Source organism: Lissotriton vulgaris, chromosome 5 (genome assembly GCF_964263255.1).
Source record: "Lissotriton vulgaris chromosome 5, aLisVul1.2, whole genome shotgun sequence".
Lineage (NCBI taxonomy): Eukaryota > Metazoa > Chordata > Amphibia > Caudata > Salamandridae > Lissotriton > Lissotriton vulgaris.
Genome location: NC_141693.1, coordinates 259,226,359 through 259,249,097, shown reverse-complemented (window position 1 = coordinate 259,249,097; position 22,739 = coordinate 259,226,359). Strand labels below are relative to the sequence as shown.

General features: G+C 44.7%; 1 protein-coding gene across 1 annotated transcript in view; it reads right to left on the bottom strand.

Annotated features, from left to right (window-relative positions):
* The window catches only part of MASP2 (MBL associated serine protease 2), a 263,680-nt gene that overhangs the window by 221,472 nt on the left and 19,469 nt on the right, over positions 1-22,739 (bottom strand). Inside the window, exons 2-4 of the mRNA XM_086921321.1 lie at positions 16,985-17,207; positions 15,388-15,565; positions 10,512-10,643 (exon numbers count right to left, since the gene is read on the bottom strand). Of these exons, the coding sequence (XP_086777447.1) occupies positions 10,512-10,643; positions 15,388-15,565; positions 16,985-17,207 (533 nt within the window). The remainder of the gene's footprint in view (positions 1-10,511; positions 10,644-15,387; positions 15,566-16,984; positions 17,208-22,739) is intronic.

The window sequence follows — 22,739 nt, the reverse complement described above, 5'->3', positions numbered from 1 at the left end:
TGTGTCTACACTATATATCAGGAGAGTTCTTTGTGAGGAGCTGTGTTTGAAAAGGACAAAAATAAGGTGTCAGGCTGGCATATGGTAGACTCTAAATGTTACACAAGTCCTGCAGGGCAAGATGTTCTCAAGGGGACCGGGCTCTTGTTAAAACGCTGATGTATCTCCCAGCTGTCTAAGTTGTTCTTTATGGTACCGCGATCAGTTATGGGCTTACAGATAATCAAATTGGATATCTATATGTGCACAGGGCGGCGCTAGCGGAGTCCACGCTTTCCGTGCATATGGCCAACAAACTACGCTAGGCTGCTCGTGGCAGATAAAGACTATACCATTCTAGTATGCCTACGAGTGCATTTAAAGCTGGAAGGAGAAAGATCTCTTAACGCAGTATCTTACCTTTCACTATGGCGATATTCCGGTCTACAAGGGGGCGCCTCCGGCCGATGTCACTGCCACTGACAACTGGCAGTCTGGCTGAGCGTTTTTTATGTGGTGTGGGTCTCGTCTGATTGCTTGCAGCTGAGACCAGTACCGGACGCTTTGATTGCCGCGTCCGGACCGATAACAGAGGTGGGACTGTGTGAGATCTAAAAGGGTAAACAATGAGAAAGGACTCTTCAGTGTGTGTTATGAGGCCACTCCAATATGGCGCCCACTGCCCATAGTGTCGACTACGTCTTGCTGTTTGAATGTTCCTATATTTACGCCACAAGATGTTTACATAGAGACAAAGTGATAGCGGGGAGACACTGGTGTCCTGGTGTGCTCTGTAATAAAGACATGTACTGCAATGTAATGTTAATTGTTGAAATTGGGAGTCTGACAGATAATGAACACTGGCGTACGAGATAAAGATTAAAAGTTATTTGAACAGTGCAATTTTCATTAGTTGGTCTGACAGAGGTAATGAAGAATAATAAGGGGGTTTGGATCCACATTGTGCAGCGTGTGAACGTAATGCATGTTAATGCATGCTATAGTTAAAAGAAATTGATTATGCATAGGCTCTCTTAATGGGGAGGTGATACTATCTTATAATATACGATTGAGGAAGTAACCAGGACTTTCAAGGTGCTAACAGAGTAGCTGATCCTGTAATGATAAAAAATAGTGAATGGGGACCTGTGTTAAAGTGATTGACACAGAGCTGTGCGTTGGTACCGACCTATTATCAGTCAGGAGGCCCTATAAGTTATACTGAGTTACAGAGTACTGGACAGAGATATGGTGGTTAATCTTTGATAATCCAACATATTTCTTCATTATGCCCATGACGCACCGTGTCTAAATGGTAAATCCAACAGGTTTCCCGTTGTTTCCTGTATTTGGTCATGTCTTTGCCAGGGATACTCTGTACTCGTTCTAGGATGTGCCAACGCATATCCTTTTCTGTGTGACCATATTGGATGTAGTGTGTTACCATGGGAGCATTGTTTTTTTTGGTTCTGACCGCTGATTTGTGTTCAGAAAACCTTACTCGAAATTCTCTGGCTGTCTCCCCTATGTACCCTAGGCTGCAGGGGCATAAAATAAGGTAAATTACATTGGAGGTTTTGCAATTTGTCATTTCTTTAAACTGTCCGCTTTTATTTCTGTAGCTCCAAAGAATACCCGAAATGACTTGATCACAGGCATGGCAGGTGCCACATTTGTGGTTCCCTTTTGGTAAGGGTCTTCCAACCATGGTACATTGAAGCGATTTGTCTTTTTGTTTCGCCCTACTGTGGACTAATGTGTCTCTAAGATTAGAGTTTCTCCTGAATGCAATAAGAGGCTTTCCTAATTCTCTCTCATGATCGTTGGTGTTTAAGATTTTCCAATTTTTGTTTATAATTTGTCTGATTTTATTGTTTAAGGTGGTATGGTTCAAGACGCAGACTAGATTTTGATTTGAGACTTTTTTTGTCTGGTTAAGAAGGGCATCCCGTTGTAATATTTGGCTCTTTTGAGCGATTGGTGAACTAATCTCTTGGGGTAGCCTCGTTCCAATAGGCGAGCTTGTAGTTTGTTGGCATGTGTCATAAAATCATTGATGTCAGTACAATTTCTCTTTATTCTTAGAAATTCCCCAAAGGGGATAGAGTCTTTTTGGCACGGCGGATGATAACTGCTGTGCTCTAAGATGGTGTTCTTTGCAGTGGGCTTACGGTATAGGCTTACCGTGATTTATCCTTCTGTATTTTGGATCCAAATGTCCAAGAATTCAACCTGTTTGGCTGAGAAATTACAGGTGAATTTCAAATGCGGATCTGCAAGGTTTAGCCACTCCATAAATTCTTTTAACATTTCTTCTCTCCCCGTCCATATAAAGAAAATGCCATCTATAAAACGATGCCATCTTGTGATATTTTCATAGAACGGGGCTAATTCGTTGAAGATGTTTTTTAATTCGAATTCGCCCATGTATATATTTACGATGCTGGGGGCACAAGATGCCCCCATGCTGACTCCTTTGATTTGCTGGTATAAGTTTTCTCTGAATTGAAAGAAGTTGTTGTGGAGAACTATTTCCAAACATTGCAAGATGAATGTATCTGGTCTCTGTCCCGGTGTCCTAGCAAGGAGCGCTGCCACTGCTTCCATTGCTAGGTCCTGGGGAATGTTGGTATAGAGAGATTCTATATCACATGTGACCAAGAATTGTGTGTTCTCATTGAAGGTGATATGTTCTAGGATGGTGATGATATGACCAGTATCTTTGACATAAGAGTCATAAGTAGTGGTAAGGGGGCATAGAAAAGTATCTAAATATTTTGAGAGGGGTTCTGTATTGGAGTTAATGGAAGCCACTATGGGTCTAAGTGATGGGTCTAGGATGTTTTTATGGGTCTTAGGGACCCCATAGATTGCTGGTGTAACTGCACTGATTTTGATCAGAAAGTCCATCTCTTTTTGGCAGATAAAACCTTCTTCGAATGCTTTGTTAACTGTCAATTCTATTTGTCTAGTAAGCTCGGATAGAGCTCGTCTGTTGGTTTTCTTATAGTGTTCTTCTACTTCGATCATTTCTTGGATTTTGTTGGTATAATTATCTGTATCCATGATTACTATCCCTCCTGCTTTATCGCTCGGTTTGATTGTAATGTCTGCATTCTCTTGTAGCTTCTTAAGAGCTGCTCTTTCAGAATTGTTCAGATTTTGTGGTGGCTTAGGAATGTATTTTAGTATCTTATCTAACTCTTTTAGCACATTCTTTTCAAAAATGCTAACTTCTGGACCTAGCATTTCAAGTGTGGGCGTGAAGGTGGAAGAAGGCTTACAACCTGATAGGTTGGCTTCTTCTTCTTGTTCTGTTATCCCATCAAAGTATTTTTTGAGCCTCACCTTACGGAAAAACGAGAACATGTCTTGGTTGATTTCATACCGATTTGCAAATGAGCTTGGAACAAAAGAGAGTCCCTTGCTAAGGACTCGTATTTCTTCTGATGATAATTTGTGTTTAGATAGGTTAAATATAGGAATAGCTGGTGTGTTGTTTGAATTTATTGTTTCCAATATCGTTGCCTCCTTGTCTGTACATAGGGCTGAGGATGTGGAGGGTTCGGCTGCTGGTATTGGTTCATATTCGTTCCTGGGTAACGGGGTATGTGCAGACCCCGGCCTCTCCCTAAAACAGAGGACCGCCTAGGACCTCTATTGAATCTCCCCGTTTGTTGTCCTCTTTGGTTACTATCATAGTAGCCATAGTCCAGATCTTCTGCCTCTAGTGCATCTGGGTCTGATTCTGAGGAATTTGTCTCTGAGAAGTTTTGTCACCTTCAATGAGAACACACAATTCTTGGTCACATGTGATATAGAATCTCTCTATACCAACATTCCCCAGGACCTAGCAATGGAAGCAGTGGCAGCGCTCCTTGCTAGGACACCGGGACAGAGACCAGATACATTCATCTTGCAATGTTTGGAAATAGTTCTCCACAACAACTTCTTTGAATTCAGAGAAAACTTATACCAGCAAATCAAAAGAGTCAGCATGGGGGCATCTTGTGCCCCCAGCATCGCAAATATATACATGGGCGAATTCGAATTAAAAAACATCTTCAACGAATTAGCCACGTTCTATGAAAATATCACAAGATGGCATCGTTTTATAGATGACATTTTCTTTATATGGACGGGTAGAGAAGAAATGTTAAAAGAATTTATGGAGTGGCTAAACCTTGCAGATCCGCATTTGAAATTCACCTGTAATTTCTCAGCCAAACAGGTTGAATTCTTGGACATTTGGATCCAAAATATAGAAGGAGAAATCACGGTAAGCCTATACCCTAAGCCCACTGCAAAGAACACCATCTTAGAGCACGGCAGTTATCATCCGCCGTGTCAAAAAGACTATCCCCTTTGGGGAATTTCAAAGAATAAAGAGACATTGTACTGACATCAATGATTTTATGACACATGCCAACAAACTACAAGCTCGCCTATTGGAACGAGGCTACCCCAAGAGATTAGTTCGCCAATCGCTCAAAAGAGCAAAATATTACAACAGGGATGCCCTTCTTAACCAGACAAAAAAAGTCTCAAATCAAAATCTAGTCTGCGTCTTGAACCATACCACCTTAAACAATAAAATCAGACAAATTATAAACAAAAATTGGAAAATCTTAAACACCAACGATCATGAGAGAGAATTAGGAAAGCCTCTTATTGCATTCAGGAGAAACTCTAATCTTAGAGACAAATTAGTCCACAGTAGGGCGAAACAAAAAGACAAATCGCTTCAACGTACCATGGATGGAAGAACCTTACCAAAAGGGAACCACAAATGTGGCACCTGCCATGGCTGTGATCAAGTCATTTCGGGTAATCTTTGGACCTACAGAAATAAAAGCGGACAGTTTAAAGAAATGACAAATTGCAAAACCTCCAATGTAATTTACCTTATTTTATGCCCCTGCAGCCTAGAGTACATAGGGGAGACAGCCAGAGAATTTCAAGTGAGGTTTTCTGAACACAAATCAGCGGTCAGAACCAAAAAAAACAATGCTCCCATGGTAACACACTACATCCAATATGGTCACACAGAAAAGGATATGCGTTGGCACATCCTAGAACGAGTACAGAGTATCCCTGGCAAAGACATGACCAAATACAGGAAACAACGGGAAACCTTTTGGATTTACCATTTAGACACGGTGTGTCATGGGCATAATGAAGAAATATGTTGGATTATCAAAGATTAACCATCATATCTCTGTCCAGTACTCTGTAACTCAGTATAACTTATAGGGCCTCCTGACTGATAATAGGTCGGTACCAACGCACAGCTCTGTGTCATTCACTTTAACACAGGTCCCCATTCACTATTTTTTTTCATTACAGGATCAGCTACTCTGCTAGCACCTTGAAAGTCCTGGTTACTTACTCAATCGTATATTATAAGATAGTATCACCTCCCCATTAAGAGAGCCTATGCATAATCAATTTCTTATAATTTTAGCATGCATTAACATGCATTACGTTCACACGCTGCACAATGTGGATCCAAACCCCCTTATTATTCTTAACTACCTCTGTCAGACCAACTAATGAAAATTGCACTGTTCAAATAACTTTTAATCTTTATCTCGTACGCCAGTGATCATTATCTGTCAGACTCCCCATTTCAACAATTAACATTACATTGCAGTACATGTCTTTATTACAGAGCACACCAGGACACCAGTGTCTCCCCGCTATCACTTTGTCTCTATGTAAACATCTTGTGGCGTAAATATAGGAACATTCAAACAGCAAGACGTAGTCGACACTATGGGCAGTGGGCGCCATATTGGAGTGGCCTCATAACACACACTGAAGAGTCCTTTCTCAGTGTTTACCCTTTTAGATCTCACACAGTCCCACCTCTATGTTATCGGTCGGGACGCGGCAATCAAGCCTCCGGTACTGGTCTCAGCTGCAAGCAATCAGACGAGACCCACACCATATAAAAAACGCTCAGCCAGACTGCCAGTTGTCAGTGGCAGTGACATCGGCCGGAGGCGCCCCCTTGTAGACCGGAATATCGCCATAGTGAAAGGTAAGATACTGCGTTAAGAGATCTTTCTCCTTCCAGCTTTATATGCACTCGTAGGCATACTAGAATGGTATAGTCTTTATCTGCCACGAGCAGCCTAGCGTAGTTTGTTGGCTATATGCACGGAAAGCGTGGACTCCGCTAGCGCCGCCCTGAGCACATATAGATATCCAATTTGATTATCTGTAAGCCCATAACTGATCGCGGTACCATAAAGAACAACTTAGACAGCTGGGAGATACATTAGCGTTTTAACAAGAGCCCGGTCACCTTGAGAACATCTTGCCCTGCAGGACTTGTGTAACATTTAGAGTCTACCATATGCCAGCCTGACACCTTATTTTTGTCCTTTTTAAACACAGCTCATCACAAAGAACTCTCCTGATATATAGTGTAGACACACGCATATACGCCCAATATATGTGAGATTGACATAACTATAGAAACACTTCTGGCTAGTTAGGACACTCATATTTCAGAATATTTAACATCCTTTAAACTATATCTATTACCATCTCTGAGGACAGTTAGATCCTGACACGTTCAGCGTCGCCTTGCGAATTGAGAATAACTGAACATAGTATGATCATCAGGCATACAAGATACATCTTGACATGTTGTCAAAAAATATATATATTTTTTTTATTACAGGTCCCCCAGTCATTGGAAGGTACCTATATGGAGCCATAAAAAGCACTACAGTTATATAATTAAAAAACTGACCACATACAGTGGATCTACAACCCCTAGGTATACATCTACCTTAAATAGCACATACGCCAATACATATTACCTTTGAGCAAAATAACTAATTAGGTCCCTTCGCGCTTTTATTGCAGGTCTGCACAATTGTTCATAGGACCAGAATACTAGCGCCCAGTGATACCACCCTTTCTTTTACGTGTCTATAAAATTCTGATATAGATACAGGTACCTATAACTTGCCATTACTTTCTATTTTTCACATTATACCACCTAGCATATCCTGCATGGTTACACATGGCAACAAGTAAATAAGGACTTATATCCTTTTTTTCTTTCTGACAATTGTCCAAACACCCTGGGGAGCACTACGCTCTATGTATTCTTTCACAAGCCTCTGCATGACTCTGGGCAATAAGGTATCTAGCTTCTTACTGCACTTCCCCTACCCGACTATATTCTCTAAAATGCGGCACAGGAGAGCCACAAGCACGTTAAAATTAGATATAATTTGTTGGACTATGCGCTGTCTTAATGATGCTCTGAAACTAATAATGATACATATGTTCCCATTACAGACAAAGAGAACCCCTTGGTTTTAACAGTATGAATGCATCTGTTTTTTGTCCAGTCTTTTGTTGGCCCTGAAGAAGGTGGAGTAAAATAACTTTATCACCGAAACGTACGTAGGCCGTACGCACCAGAGACCCACACGCATAAACCAATTCAAACTTTGGAGGAACAAATGAAAGGATCAAAAAAGACTAACAACGCATATACAAAAAAAGTATGATCCAAAAATAATTGGTCTTAATGACTTCCTGAGGAGTCCACCACAGGACATCTTTACATGTTTTCCATTTTCTTTCATTGTTGTGTATTGTGTCAGGTATGTTAGCACCACTAGGATGAAAGTTTGAATATGTATGAATGTTGGTATGAGTGAAAATAATTGTATATAGAAAGTGCAGGGGTTTTTTGTTTAGGCATGATTGATTCTTGTATTTTAATTGATTAGAACATATGTTTCCATGTCACTGTATTGTAATTTTTGATAAAATAATCACAAAAAAATGAGAAAAAACTTAATTGTTTTGAAAATGATAGAAAATAACTGAAAGAAATAAAATATCAAAATCAAGTTTACGTGAATGTACTCTTGTTTCTTGGAGCATCATGATTGTAATTTAGAAGTAACTTTATTGCTCTAGTATAAAGTAATATAGGTCATTTTAGAGGTTTCCCCTTTGTTTACTGCTGGAGATAGGGGCTTGTACATATGCCCCTAGGACTCCTCCAGTTCCTGGCTGGTCCTTCAGACTTGCATGACAAGCACCAGAGACTACTATTCAATGAAAAGTACCTGACAGTGCAATCCTTAAAGGCAATCAATATCAAGCAGAAGGATTGCTTCCACTCTCCAAGTCCTTTTGACGGCCATGATTTTAGTAGTTTAATTAAAAGATTCAAACAATTCATGGATGTCCAGAAGTTTTGGGGTAGAGTGGCAGAACGGTGTTCTATCCTGAAAATGTATGTATTAGGCCTTGAAAGTAGGACAGTTGATCACATTTTTGTTGGTAGAGCAAAGAAGTCTGCGAGTTGAATAGGAAGCAGTCAGGACATGCAAAGATATTGGAGGACAACTAATGCTGGACTTTCTGAATTAGAGTGAGAATCTCTCTTTTATTGAGGTGTTTATATGATCTAACCACAACTTTTGTTTGTAAAACACGTTTGACCATGGGCATCTTGGCACTGCATAACTGATGTTTACTATTACCCAACTCAATAGAACTCATTTTTATCACCCTCTGAAGGAGTGAGACCACTGGGAATCAAACCTGCTACCATGTGGTCAAACACAGATCTCTGAGGTGATGCATTATTCTTGGTGAGCAAAAAAATGATGGATTTAGGCCCATATCTCTGTATTGGGGTGAATGTATGACATTGTTCTACATTCTGTCCATCAATTGTTCTTTTTGCATTTGTCAACCCGAGTGGGACTGGTATCCAGATGTGGGTCCTGTGCTCTCCATGCCACTGGAGTCAAGCTATTGTAGCTGATGAGGGCTGAAAGCCCGAAACTGGTCCTAGGATGCTTGTTTCCAGTCCAGGGAGGACCTGGCCAGGAAGTTCAGGCTGGACTGTCCCCATTGGGTGCAGGGCCAAGACTGATTTGCATATGGCTGGGTCCAAACTGGAATGGCGAGCAAGAACCCGATGGATTTAGGCCCAGATCTCTGAACTGGGTTGGATGTCTGACATTGTTTTTTATTCTGTCCATCAATTGTTCTTTTTGCATTAGTCCAGTGAGCCACCAGGCCTCAGAGTTCCACAGCAGAACTTTGAGAAAAGCACTTCAGTCATGTTTTAAGAGACTTGAAACTTCTTGATGTGTGGGATGCTACATGTTTTTACCCCAGTTGCAATAGTCTAATTTTAGGGTGACTAGTATTCTATTTGATGAAGGCAATATCAAATTTGGAGAGAATGTCTCCAATGCTGACGCATTTCAATGTGAAGTTAGAAGTTGCGAATTCGGAATCAATATTGTGTAGAAAATTACAGTTGTGGGAAAAGGGGTTTTCCCCCGTGCTTTATCAACTCTCTGCTTTGAAGATCTTGGGATGAACTGGAAAGATTTTGAACATGAAGATCCTTGAGTGTCGACCATTCTGGAAGGCCTTGGTCTTATGTATTTTGTTTCAGTAGCTCTGAGACCCAGTATGCCATCGTTCATCCCGTCTTAACTGATTTTTCGAGTCTGTGAGATTTTCTTTAATTGGTCTAAGCCATATTCAGAAAGACTACCTTACAGCGCAATGTAATTTGCTTAAATATGAAACCTGGCACCTGAGGCTCTTACCACAACCCTTCAGGCACATATAGATATTGAACAGTCCTGCACAGAGAATGGGTGCAAGTCCCACAACCAGCACATGGACATGTCTAGAGAAGTTGACAATACAATAGTCCATGCACAAGCTAGAATAAGCTGCTGCTCTAGAAAAAGGCTTTGTGTCCTGTATTTTAAAAACAGCTATCTCTATTTTAGCATAGCAGTTTTCTGCACACCCTTGCTCTCTAGCTTTTAATACCCCTACAGCCCCCACTTGAACACCTACTCAACTGACTAGTAATGTTGTACCAACGTTCCTCACTGGCAATTCCTACCATTTCCCCCCTTAGTAATAACATCCTACCATTCCAAGCTGGTAACACACCTGTCCCCGCTGATAATATCTTCCCCATCTCTCCCAAGCCATTGTACACCTCAGAATCTAAATAGATGTACATGTTCAGCGTTGATTGTCTACAATGTCCTGTCTGCTTAGGGTTGGCTGGTGCCTGCTCTTCCAGCGGTGAATACGGAGCACCAACCCGTATTGTCCAGCTCACGGAGTGTTATTAGTGGGGTTGAGGAGGGCACATGAGTGAGAGTACATAGTATGGGGTGACCTGTTGTACTCTGCATTTATTAAGGCTTGTTTATAAAGTGTGGTGAGAAAGAGTTCTTGAGTGCTTGTGGGGTGCCTTGTTGGTTGTTTCTGGTTTTCTGTGTTGAGTGGTCCTGGGAGTCTTACTGAGTGCTTCTAAGATGCCTTGTTGAGCGCGTGTTGTACACCGGGCTGGATTTTATCTTGTTTACTGTGTTGAGTTCTAATGTGGATTTTTTTTTGTCCTGGGTAAGAGAACCTTGTTCAGCGATAGTGGTTGACGTGTGTGCTCTTGGATGACTGCGACAAAAGCGTTCATCTTGTAGTGGCTGCCAAAAGTCACTCACCTGTGCACGTCCTCTTATCACTGTGGAGCGAGAAGCCCGGCCTGCAGCTGCAGTAGAAGCCCCCCAGGTGATTGTGACAGTGGTGATCACAGATGGGCTCATCGATCAACTGATGGTCACACTCGTTAACATCTGAAGGATTAAAAACGAATGTTAATGTCCTGAGATAGAAGTAGAGGAAAGTGGTACTAGGCAAGAGAAAGGGGAATGGAAAGGCAATAAGGAACGTAGGGCAAGAAAGAGGACGAAATTAAAGAGGATGGAAGAGGTAAGAAGGGAACTCAAAAGGGAAAATAAAAAGGAATATGGAGGAGACAGTAGAAATGAAAGTAGGAGGGAAAGGAAGTAAGTGGTCAGAGAGAAGGAAGTAAGGCAGACAGGGAGGTCAGAAGGAAAGATGGCAGGAGAAGAAAACGCATGCTCTTATCCTGGCTCCTTTTATTTTCAGTTGTAAATAAGACCATCCAGGTCACTACACCGCCCTTGAATGTGTTACTCAGTTTAGGAGGGTATTGATTGGATACACCACCTTGATGCCTTTTCTTGACACTCCTGCTCGGCTCATAAACTCTCATGCTGTGAATAGACCAAGAGCAATCTTTTTACTCTCTTCAATGATGGGACCATACTGAGCTATGGAACCAGGCCTGTCAGAAGATGTTGAGGAGAACTACTTCAAAAACTTTATGCAGAGCCCCACTCTGGATTACATACAAGGAGAAAGTACATCATGTTTTCTGATGAAAGTGCAAGGCAGCTCTTACCTTTGATACTATTCAGTGATGCAGATGCCATGACACCTCATCATGCTCGAACAGACCAGGCCTACACTACAAGTAAATCGTATAACAGGAGAACAGGGCCCTGAAAGCAGCTCTGTCCTACCCTTGTAATAGTCCTGCAGAGGCTCGCTATCTTGCTGTACATCACTGACAATCTTTATGTAATCAGCAAACAGAGGCCCATACTTGGGTATGGCTCGCATCAATGCCAGATTATGTCCCACCTTCACATAACCACCATCACTGTTACAGCAAATTGCTAAAATGACAGTCATTGCTCTGGGAATCACTTGCATTGCCTCCAAATTTCGTCACCTTGAAACAATATGCCCACAGGTGTGCGGGAAAGCTAATTGTTTAAAATTTAGAAGTCCTCCAAGAAAATTAATTGCCAACCCCACATTTCAGGTCTTGGCACAAAACATATCCCTATCCTGTCAGTCACAGTCTCGTTTATAATTATATTTCAACCACCCAAAGTCAAGACCAGCTACTTCCGAAGTGGTTTTGTTCTATTCCCCAGCAGCAAACAAAATCAGTATTCTCAGGGACTTCACACTGCGGTACGGTGTCCACAGTGACACACGAATCTACAGCCATTGCCAGAATCTTCTTACTCTATAATTTCATATTCTGGGTACTACTGTCATAAAAGGCTATACATTGAGTGACTACTGCCACATACAGGTGGTAGCAGAAGAACAATTCTAGCGTAAGCTATTGATAGGTTATTTTGTTTTTTCATCACATTTAACATCATTGAGATGTTTCCACACTCCTGTTCCATAATCTGGCATAAGGCAGTGAAAAGTAAGCACCATATGATGAAAGCGCTTTATGATTCTTTTATCTAGGGGTATATACCTACAATTCCCCTGTCCTCCTGTAACCCATAGGTGAGGTCTTCTCAAATTTACTTCGTTCTTGTTTGGGAAGACTGTTCACACAACCCTTCAAATGGCGACCAGCAAGATACCACTGCTTTCTTTCCCTACTTTCAGAACTAAATAAAAATCGAATGCATAAAAAACACCCGACTTGAGATCCTCCCAAAAATTCTGGGCCAACCAGGACATCTCCGAGACTGAACTTACACCTAAAAGGCATTGGAAGCTCCACATATCCGAATAATAAAAATGAAGCACAACACTTATTCACTTGTCTTAAATCTCATCAGCAAACACCTACACGGAGAAAGTAGTGAAGATCTTGCTAGGCCTTGAGCACCCTTTGACTGCTTCATTATATATAGTCACCTCCAAGGACCGGTGTTACATGATCTATGCTTCTTCTTCGCCAAAAGTTACTAAATGCATTCCAGTATCTCCATGCGACTGACACAACTATTGTCTCTTTCAGATTCATTCCATTGCAAGCGTATCTTTTCCCTTGGCCTCCTTCTAAGAGACTAGTTATTCTGCCTTGAAGTTCTTCAGGTGAAATTGAGGGTCTAAAACAGAGGCCAAATAAGAGGAGTTGACATTTTGCCTCAGCACAATGAAGCCCTGTGTTCCTCTGTTATTTGTCAACACATCCTTCAATAGAGCCACTATCAGCCCACTTACAATATTGCCTTTCTTCTAAGGACGTTGCAAAGTACCATCTTTTTGGCACCTGTCAGTCTGATGTTGAGCTTGTGAGACAGAAATGGTCTTCTTGAATATCCAATAATACTTGGGGCCTCATTTATGAGGTTTTGGCGCAGGGCAGTACCACAAGGAATCTTGCTGCACTGCCCTGCGTCAAAAGAAAAGGACAGGAATGCGCCATATCTACAAGATATGGCGCTTTCCTGCCCTTATGCCTGGCGCTGGCGCACAATGGGCCAACCCAACCCTTGCACCATGTTGCAAGGATGCCTGCATTGCGGGGCTGATTGATTTTGCACAGGAAGAAACGCCTTCCTGCACAAAATCAATCACTTCAGGCGATTTCCTCTTTCTATGGAAAAAAACGAGGAGAAATGAAAACATTTTTCCTCGTTGATCCTCCCTAACACCACCCCTGGGGTGGCGCTAGATTCTGATGTATTCCCAGGTTTACGATCTCACGTAAATCTAGGAATGCTTCAAATTTCATGGGTGTTGCGTGGGAGCACCCACAGTAACAGCCATGGAACGCCTCTTTCACACAGTGAAAGGGGCACATGGTTACAAGGCCATGAAAAGCCACGTAAAGTGGCTGTACGTGGCCTTGTAAATATGCTACGGCACATTGCGCCACCAGAACATCAAAAAAAGTGATGTTCAGGTGGCGCAAACGTTTTAATTATGGATGCTCTGCATTTATCCTTTTTTGTCCCATCAAGGTGGTGGTGCCCAAAGAGTTGAGGAATCTTGTCTTCCATTTGTTTGGTAATTGCTGACTCCATTAATAGTTATAGGTGGGGTTACTGCATTAGCTCCATTGGTCAAAGTTTACATTCTGTGCTTAACCAGTCAATGGTGGTCTGTGAAACGTACTTATTCACAATAACACCTTTAGTAACATTTAGAGGTCAAGAGCAGTTACAACAAAACGGTGCTCCTATCCCTTAGCTGCGAGCACTAATGTGATCATAAACCAAGAATTTAAATCTCAGTGACTTTTCTCAGATATTTATGTCCTACCCATTCCTAAGTTTACAATACTTCAATTAAACTTTCATTCCTCTTTTTTTACGCAGCAGTAGGCTAACAGCAGATTAATTTGCTTACTACAGTTAAATCTAACTTATATCCACTGACCACTGACCACAAAACCTGACCTTGCTCTCTACTAAACTTTCATGGGAACAGAGGTTGACTGTTGTAATTACACAAGTCTCTCTGCATACAAAGCAGTTACCGAACAATCCTACTGCATGTCACAGCACTTGCCTTGGGACTACCACTCCCTAAGAAGTGGTTTGCATCATCCTTAAACACCGTGACGAATAGGTCTGTCACATCTCTTACTGTTAAGGATTGAAAATGACACTACTACATGCTGCGCACATACTAAGCAGTGTGCTGTTTACGACATTCTTTTCACACCTTTTGGCCCTTCCCAAAAATAAGCCTTGAAAAAATTGTAATATCAAAAGGGCGAAACATGTGTCAGATGGATGTTAGGGCTGAATGTTAAATGAACAAGCTGTAAAGTTCACCTATGCAGAAAATAAGTGACGGGAGATACTCTAGCAACCATATTTCTGGACCCATTCATTAACAAACTGCTGAATTTCTGGATGTGCATCTGATGCTGTTCATAGTGCAATGACTCAGACCAAGCAAGACTTTACACTTTTGGTCTAAATTACACTCGAGATGACAGGTGTGCAACCCGATTTAACACTCATTATAAAACATTCTTCCAGTTGGCAGCATACTTTTCCTGTATTCATAGTCTTTCAATGTCAACGGTGAAGGTACACTCTGAAATCACTATCTATAACCACCGTTGCCAGTCCCATATCTTAGGGTAGCCCTTTACCATATATCCTGTCACAGGAACTATGACAGTATGAGTAGACTTTTCCGACTGGCCAATTTCAAGGGAGCTAGAGGAGCGTTACATCGTTTGCCAACAAAGCAATCACAGTGGAATAGCCTAACTTCTGGCATATGTACTATTGACTGTCTTTTGACATCATATAACACCTGGGGAGGGAGGGTTCTCTATGATCAGCTGCAAACTTGCTTCAGTGTTTGGAACATTACACATATAATGGAGAAATAACAATGGAAATGTGTAGATCTATGGTTATCAGAAGAACAGGCCCGTGTTATACACAACACTGGGACCATATAAACTCCGCCTGGACCCTTTCTCCTACTTCCCCATTTATCTGGTCTTCCTTTTTAGCACACAGTTGAAAGGTGCTGACCTTTAGAGTAGGCAAAATGACTTAAAGAAGACTGCTTTTCTCAATAGATAAACATTGTGTCAGAATGCAAACCACATGTGTGACTAACTTTGACATGGAAAAAAATAATCATAAAAAAAAGCAAACCACAATGTTCAATGGGAATATCTGTTGGCAAAAGCCACTAATGCACCAAAAGAACCACGCTGCCCTGGTGGTGGCTGCTCTGCTTGATGTTGATCCACCCAAGGGAAGGCCATGCTCATACCTCGTGCTGCGTAGAAGGCTTCAAACCCAGTGACTCTCTTCTCGTTGGAATAATCCGATCGGAAGGTGATGGTCATCGAGTTATCAATGGAGTAATACCGCTTGTTGCCAGGAGCTTCCTCTGTGTCTGTACTCTCACTGCCGCAAAGCCAGGCCACCTCTTTTCCACCAGAAATCATCTATAAAGCACAAGATACAAATGATGAGCTAGACTGGCACATAATCTAAACACCGAGCTGGGCACAGTCGCCTTTGCCAAAGACCTGTCCTCTGTCCCTTTACCAAGTAGCCTCCCATTACTGATTCTCAAATCATCAGCCTTCATTCATCCTTGCTTCCAGACACTAGCATCCTCTCTTTCCCTGGCGTTGAGATAGCTGCAGCCTGCACACCACGAGTTCCAGGGGCCTCCAACCCCATCTTGCCAAGGCCCAGAAGCTCCCAATTGCAATGTGGCTGTCCTTTTTACATTGACAATGTTAATGCTCTCCAACTGTAGAACACTTCGGAAAAGAAATCAACAAAACCTGATTCAGAGTTTAGCAGGAGGCCTTCCCATCCACAAATATGACAACAATCAACAAGTTACTCACTTTATGTTGGAAACCATCTGGGAGCCATGGAAAGCAATAGCAGAGTACAAAGGAGAAACAGGATGTATGTAGCAGAGCAGTGGTTTGCATGAAAGAAGCTGATTGGAGGGAACTGACTGTTTGGTAGAGTTCAGGTCTCTGGAGCAGAAAGGGTAGCAGGAAGAGCTGAGAAGCTCAATGTGGGAGAAGAGTTAACAAAAAACAATTTCACGGGGGAGGGGGGGGGGCTCAGAAGCTGCCAGAGGGAGTTAGGGAGCTTGCAGGAGGCGCTGTCAGTAAGAGCTGAGAAACTGCCTGGAAGCACTTGTGGAGGAAACAGTAACAGCTGAGGAGCCTCTTGCAGATTCTGGAGGACCTGCGTTCTTAGAGGGAAGTGACTCAAAAGAGAAAGGAGACCAGTGTGAAGCTCTGTGGATCACTGTACTGCAAGGAGAAGACTCAACCATAACTGAGAGAAGAGGCTGATACTGTCAGATGCAGGAAAGGCGACGACAGTTCCATGAGCAGGAAGGGAAGGAGTACCTCACGCTGTGGAACTAGGAACCCGAAACAAGTACAGAAGAACCAGCATAGCAGGACTTCACCTAGTCAATGAACACCTGGAGACTAGACAAATGCATAAGACCCTGTGCCATTGAGAGATGAAGCAAAAATGTACCTTCAGGAGAAACTGGAAACCAACTTCTTGTTTCAGATTCGTAAATTAACACTGTCAGTGCCTTTTGAGCTGTGGAACTTTAAAATGTGTCTTGTCTACTTATTCCTCTGCCCCACCTGCCACATAGCTATCAGGAAAACTGCCCGATATAACAGGAGTCCTTCTATCCTTTCATCAGCAGTTTCCAGTCTGTCATCTCTGTAACCCTTAGTATTAGTAGCTTTCCATCCCCTTGTCTCCAGCAACCTCAACCTCCTTTGTGTCCGGCACCCTTCCAGGTCATCTGCACCACCAGCCTTCCCTCACGCTCTGCCGCTTCCCGTCCACATGTTCTATGTACGACTCACCTTGACGTAATCATATTCGCACAAGTAGGAGAGCTCCAGGTCGAAGTGTGTGAAGTAGAGCTGAATGACGTATCCTGGAGGCACAGAGAGGGTCCAGTTCCTCAGCACATGGTTAGGATAAGTGTCGGGGAAGCCCGGTGAGACAATCCTACCGAACATCACATTCGGAGCAACCAAGGCTCCTGCAGAACATATGATAGCCGCGAGTAGTCTCAGCTGCGGCCTAGTGCATAGAGGGAGAAAACAGGAGACATTGATGTAAAGCCAAGAGGAAGCACTATGAGAAACATTGGATATTGGTGGAGACACAGGCAGAGCTAGGACAGTGAGGGAGGGGGGGGGGGTTGAAACATGATATGATGGCTGAGACATCAGGGAGTCTAATTTAGAGATAGAGAGATAGGTGCACATAATGAGGTCACCAAGAGATACCTGTGGTGGAAAAACGGCATAGAGAGAGGAATGGCAGGCATGGTTCACGGGTCAGTATGAGGCACTGTTGGTTATACAACTGTAGTTTAAGAAATGAAGACATGAATTGAAGGGAAGGACACAGATAAGGTCCTAGGGCAGAAAGGGAACAAGAAACATGACACGATGAAAGAAAAACAGCAGAGTCTACACCAGAAAGAAGGAAGAGAAGACACTGTGACATAGAGGAGACAATGGCATGATCAAGGGCAGACCGTGTGGGAAAGGGAGGCAGGATATAAGGTTCGCATGGAGTTTCCACCAGGAACTAGCACAAATAGAGGGCATTGAAAGCATGATACAATGGCAACTGCAAAACACGAGTGTGACATCTATACTACTATTATATAGAGAGAACACAAACCTTTTGGTAAGGTAAACTCGGGAACCACAGGGCCAATCAACACACCCAATACATTGTTGTAATCCTCAGGGTGTGCAGATGGACATAGGCTACAGAAAATAAAAAAAAAACGTAAATTTAAAAATCTAACTTTAAAAAAAAAGTAGTGCCCTGAAAGTAGCGCCGGCCGCGACGTGACGGCCACGACGTAGCGCTGGCCGCAACGTACGTGATGACGAGGAGGAGCGGCGGTGAAGTGAGGAGCTCGGGGAGCAGCGACGGCTCAGGTAAGGCTCTGGGACACGGGACGGGAGGGAGCCGGTGCGGGAGGTTGGCCCGGAACAACTGCGGTAAGGCTCAGCTTCTGGGGGCAGCATTTCAGGCTTGCGTGCACTCCCGCCCCGGACCAAGCCCGCCACAACATTGTCCGGGACACAGACAATGTCGTGGCAGGCAGGGCGGGGTGCACGCAAGCCTGAAATGCTGCTCCAGCCCCCTTCTGCCCCAGGCAACGCTGGGGAGGGCTGCTAGTAATATATATAGAGAGGGAACTGAGGAGCTGATTGTGAGCACGACCAAAAGCAAAGATGCAGAAAATAGAAAAGATGCACTAGGAGAGTTCCTCGGTTTAGCTATCCACTCTCACATTGCCCAGAAAAAGGAGGATACATTTCTATATTATAGGCCTTATGGACTAGAAAGTGGGCAGTCCTCATCAATGAGTGATTCACTGTTTCTTGAAAAGATCTTTTTTTAATTCCTTTCTAATATGTGGAAGTTAAGCAGTGAACTTTAAATTGGCTGTGGAAGGGTCTTATGCATTGTTGCTGAGAAGCATGGATGGAACAATGCTTTGGTGAGGTATTAGCAGTTTTATTAATTGTTGCAACTGCATGCTCAGGTGATCTTTTTGATGTGGATCATGAAAAGAAATGTGTTGTACTCAAGCTGCGTTCGCCAATGCCAAGAGAGTTCTTTGGTCAAAGGGTCTGCGAACAGAAAGTCTCATGACAATCAATATTACAACTGGCTTTATTTACTGTCGGGGGGAGCATCTTGAAAATCGACACCTGGATATTGATGGGATACAATATTGAGGACAAAATAATAAAAAGTCTAGATTATCTATACCTAACTTCAGATGTACCTTGCCGATCTATATATCTTTAAGGTATGTATATGTGGAGTTAAGAAGGGTAAACGTATACTTCTCTGTTTGCACTTACTTTTCAAAAATGTGTACCTCGATATTCTGTGCTCGATATTCTTGTACCCCAATCTTCTATGGGTTGATATTCAGTAGTGCAACCATGTCAGGCTGCACCTGCCATTAGTAAACAGGAAATTCTCAGGTGGGCTATAGGAAATTCTCAGTTGAGCTATAGGACAGAGCGACTTCGAGCAGACTACAAGCGATGTATGAATGGGATCATCCTTAGCCCATTCCTGCTTTAAAAATCAGGCTTGTAGAAGCAACACATTATTTTGTTTAAGCATATAGTCCATTTTATCTTGTGAATAAATAATATTTGGGTTACTAGACCATGAGATTTTGAAATATTTCATGAATTTGGTTTGGAAAATAATAACAAAAATAACAGTTTGATCTCAATTGAATCAATCAATCAATGTACTTGTAGAGCGCGCTACTTACCCCTGAGGGTCTCAAGGCGCTGAGGGGAGGGGGGAGGGAGGTGCTGCTACTGCTCGAAGAGCCAGGTCTTGAGGAGTCTTCTGAAGGCGATTAGGTCTTGGGTCTGCCGTATGTGGGTAGGGAGGGTGTTCCAGGTCTTGGCGGCGAGGTTGGAAAAGGATCTGCCACCAGAGGTTGTTCGTTGGATGCGGGGGACAGCGGGGAGGGCGAGGCTGGCGGAGCGGAGCTGGCGGGTGGGGTGTAGAAGCTGAGTCTGCTGTTAAGGTGGGCTGGTCCGGCGTTTTGGAGTGCTTTGTGTGCGTTTGTGAGGAGCTTGAAGGTGATCCTCCTATCGACGGGGAGCCAATCTAGGTCTCTTAGGTGGGGGGTGATGTTGCTGCGGCGGGGGATGTTGACGATTAGTCGGGCGGAGACGTTTTGGATGCGTTGTAGTCATCGTAGATGTTTGGCTGGGATTCCTGCGTAGAGTGCGTTGCCGTAGACCAGTCTGCTGCTGACGAGGGCCTGTGTCACCGTTCTTCTTGTTTCGGTCGGGATCCACCCGTAGATCCTGCGGAGCATGCGGAGGGTGTTGTAGCAGGAGGAGGAGACGGATTTGACCTGCTAGGCCATGCAGAGGGAGGAGTCAAGGATGAATCCTAGGTTGCGTGCATGGTCGGTGGGTGTTGGTACTGTTCCCAGTGTGGTCGGCCACCAGGAGTCGTCCCATTCTGAGGTGGTGGGTCCGAGGATGAGTACCTTTGTCTTGTCCGAGTTCAGCTTCAGATGGTTGCTCCTCATCCAGTCAGCGACGGCTTTCATTCCCTCGTGGAGGTTGGTTTTGGTGGAGTGTGGGTCCTTGGTGAGGGAGAGGATGAGCTGGGTGTCGTCGGCGTAGGAGATGATGTTGAGGTCGTGCTGGTGGGCCACTTGTGCAAGGGGGGCCATGTAGATGTTGAACAGCGTCGGGCTGAGGGATAAGCCCTGGGGGACGCCGCAGATGATGTCTGTGGCTTTGGATCGGAAGGGTGGGAGGCTGACGCTCTTGGTTCTGCCGGAGAGGAAGAACGTCGTCCAGTCAAGGGCCTTCTCTTGGATTCCGGCTTCTAGGAGGCATGTTTTTAGAGTGCGATGGCAGACCGTGTCGAAGGCAGCCGACAGGTTCAGGAGGATGAGGGCCGATGTTTCGCCGTTGTCTAGTTGGCGTCTGATGTCGTCTGTGGCGGCGATGAGGGCTGTCTCGGTGCTGTGGTTTCGTCTGAATCCGGACAGGGACAGGTCTAAGATGTTGTTGTCTTCCAGGTGGCGGCCAATTGCCTGTTGACAAATTTTTTGATGGCCTTTACCGGAAACGGGAGCAGGAAGATGGGCCGGAGGTTCTTGAGGTACTTGGGGTCCGCCTTGGGCTTCTTGAGGACGGCGTTGATTTCGGCATGCTTCCAGCCTTCCGGGAATGTCGCTGTTTCGAAGGAGATGTTGATGACCTTCCGGAGTTGGGGTGCGATGGCTGCGTCTGCTTTGTTGAATACGTGGTGTGGGCAAGGGTCGGACGGAGATCCTGAGTGGATGGAGTTCATGACCTTGCGTGTCTCGTCGTGGTTGACGTTGGACCAGGAGGTCAGGCGGATGGCGCTGGTGGTATTCACAGGGGAGGAGGAGTCTGGCATAGTCGGGCGGTTGTGGTGTTGAAGCTGTCGTGGATGTCAGCGATCTTGTGGTGGAAGAAGATGGCTAGTGAGTCGCACAGTTCTTGTGAGGGCGGGATGTCGTTTGCGTTTGGCGCTGGGGTTGGAGAGTTCTTTTACGATGCTGAAGAGCTCTTTGCTGTTGTGTGCGTTGTTGTCCAAGCGGTCTTTGAAGGGGGATCCCTTGGCTAATCTGATGAGGTGGTGATGTCTGCGGGTGGCGTCCTTGTGGGCTGTTTGGCTGTCCGGTGTGCGTTCGTGGAGCCATATTTTCTCCAGTTTCCGGCATGCGCGTTTGGAGGTCTGGAGCTCATCGGTGAACCAGGAGGCTCTCTTGCTGGCGTGGCTGTTGGAGGGTTTCTTGAGCGGGCGAGGGTGTTGGCGCAGTCGTCTATCCACTGTCTGAGGTTGCGGGCTGCGGCATCTGGATTGGTGGGGTCGGTGGGTGGGTTCTGGGCGAGGGTGGTGATCAGCCGGTCTTCGGTGACTTTGCTCCAGCAGCGGCGAGGCAGCTCTTGGGTGCGTGGTTGGTTTCTTGAAAGTGAAATGAATGCAGCGGTGGTCGGTCCAGTGGAGTTCGGCGGTGTGGTCGAAGGCGACGTGAGTGCCTGCGGAGAAGACGGTGGCCAGCGTGTGGCCAGCAGCGTGGGTGGGCAAGGTGACGAGTTGTTTGAGGCCGAGGTTGTCAATCATGGTGACGGAGTTGGCGTCGTTGTTGTTCTCGAGGTGCAAGTTCAGGTCCCCGAGGAGGATGTAGTCCGTGGAGGCGAGTGCGTGGGTGCTGGCAAGGTCGGCGATGGAGTTGCTGAACTGAGCCCAGGGTCCGGGGGGTCTGTAGATGAGTGTTCCTCTGAGGGTGGTGTTGGGGTCGGTGCGGATCCGGAAGGGCAGGTGTTTGGCAGTGTTGAGGGTGTCGTCTGCGTGGGTGACAACCTTGAGGGGGGACTTGTGGACAATGGCTATTCCTCCTCCGGTTCAGTTGGCACGATCCCTGTGGGTGATCTTGTAGCTGTCTGGGATGGCTATGGCGATGTCGGGCACCGAGGAGTCGTTCCACCAGGTCTCGGTCAGGAAGGCCACGTCTGGGGCAGAGGTGTCGAGCAGGTCCCAGAGCTCGACGGCGTGTTTGCCTGCGGAGCGGGTGTTGAGGAGTATGCAGCGGAGGTGGTTGGGTCCAGTCCTTGGAGGTTTGGTGGGTCTGTCGCAGGTGAAGCTGCAGGTGCGGCAAGTGAACGGTCCGGGGGTCTGTTTTGGGGTGGCCTGGAAGCAGGTGTGATTTTGTCTGGCGTTGAGTGCGTGGAGGCTGCTGGCGTCGTAGTGGAGTCTGGTGTCAAGAACAAATAAAAACAAACACTGCCCTCACACAAAGCCCCTTAAGCCCTCCTTCACTACTCAGAATTAATACCCAGAGATGGTTAAGATTGCAAGTTATACTCACTCTCCAAATTGTTGGCCTGATACTAAAACATATTACAGGTCAGGTCTGCTTTTAGCTCTTAATTCAACACTGCTACCCTGTTTCATCATATAAATTGCCTGGAGGAGACAAAGAGGCAATCTGTTGGCAGATGACACCAGAATCTGCTCAATCCCCCTGAAGGAGTGGACAATCAGACAAGATAA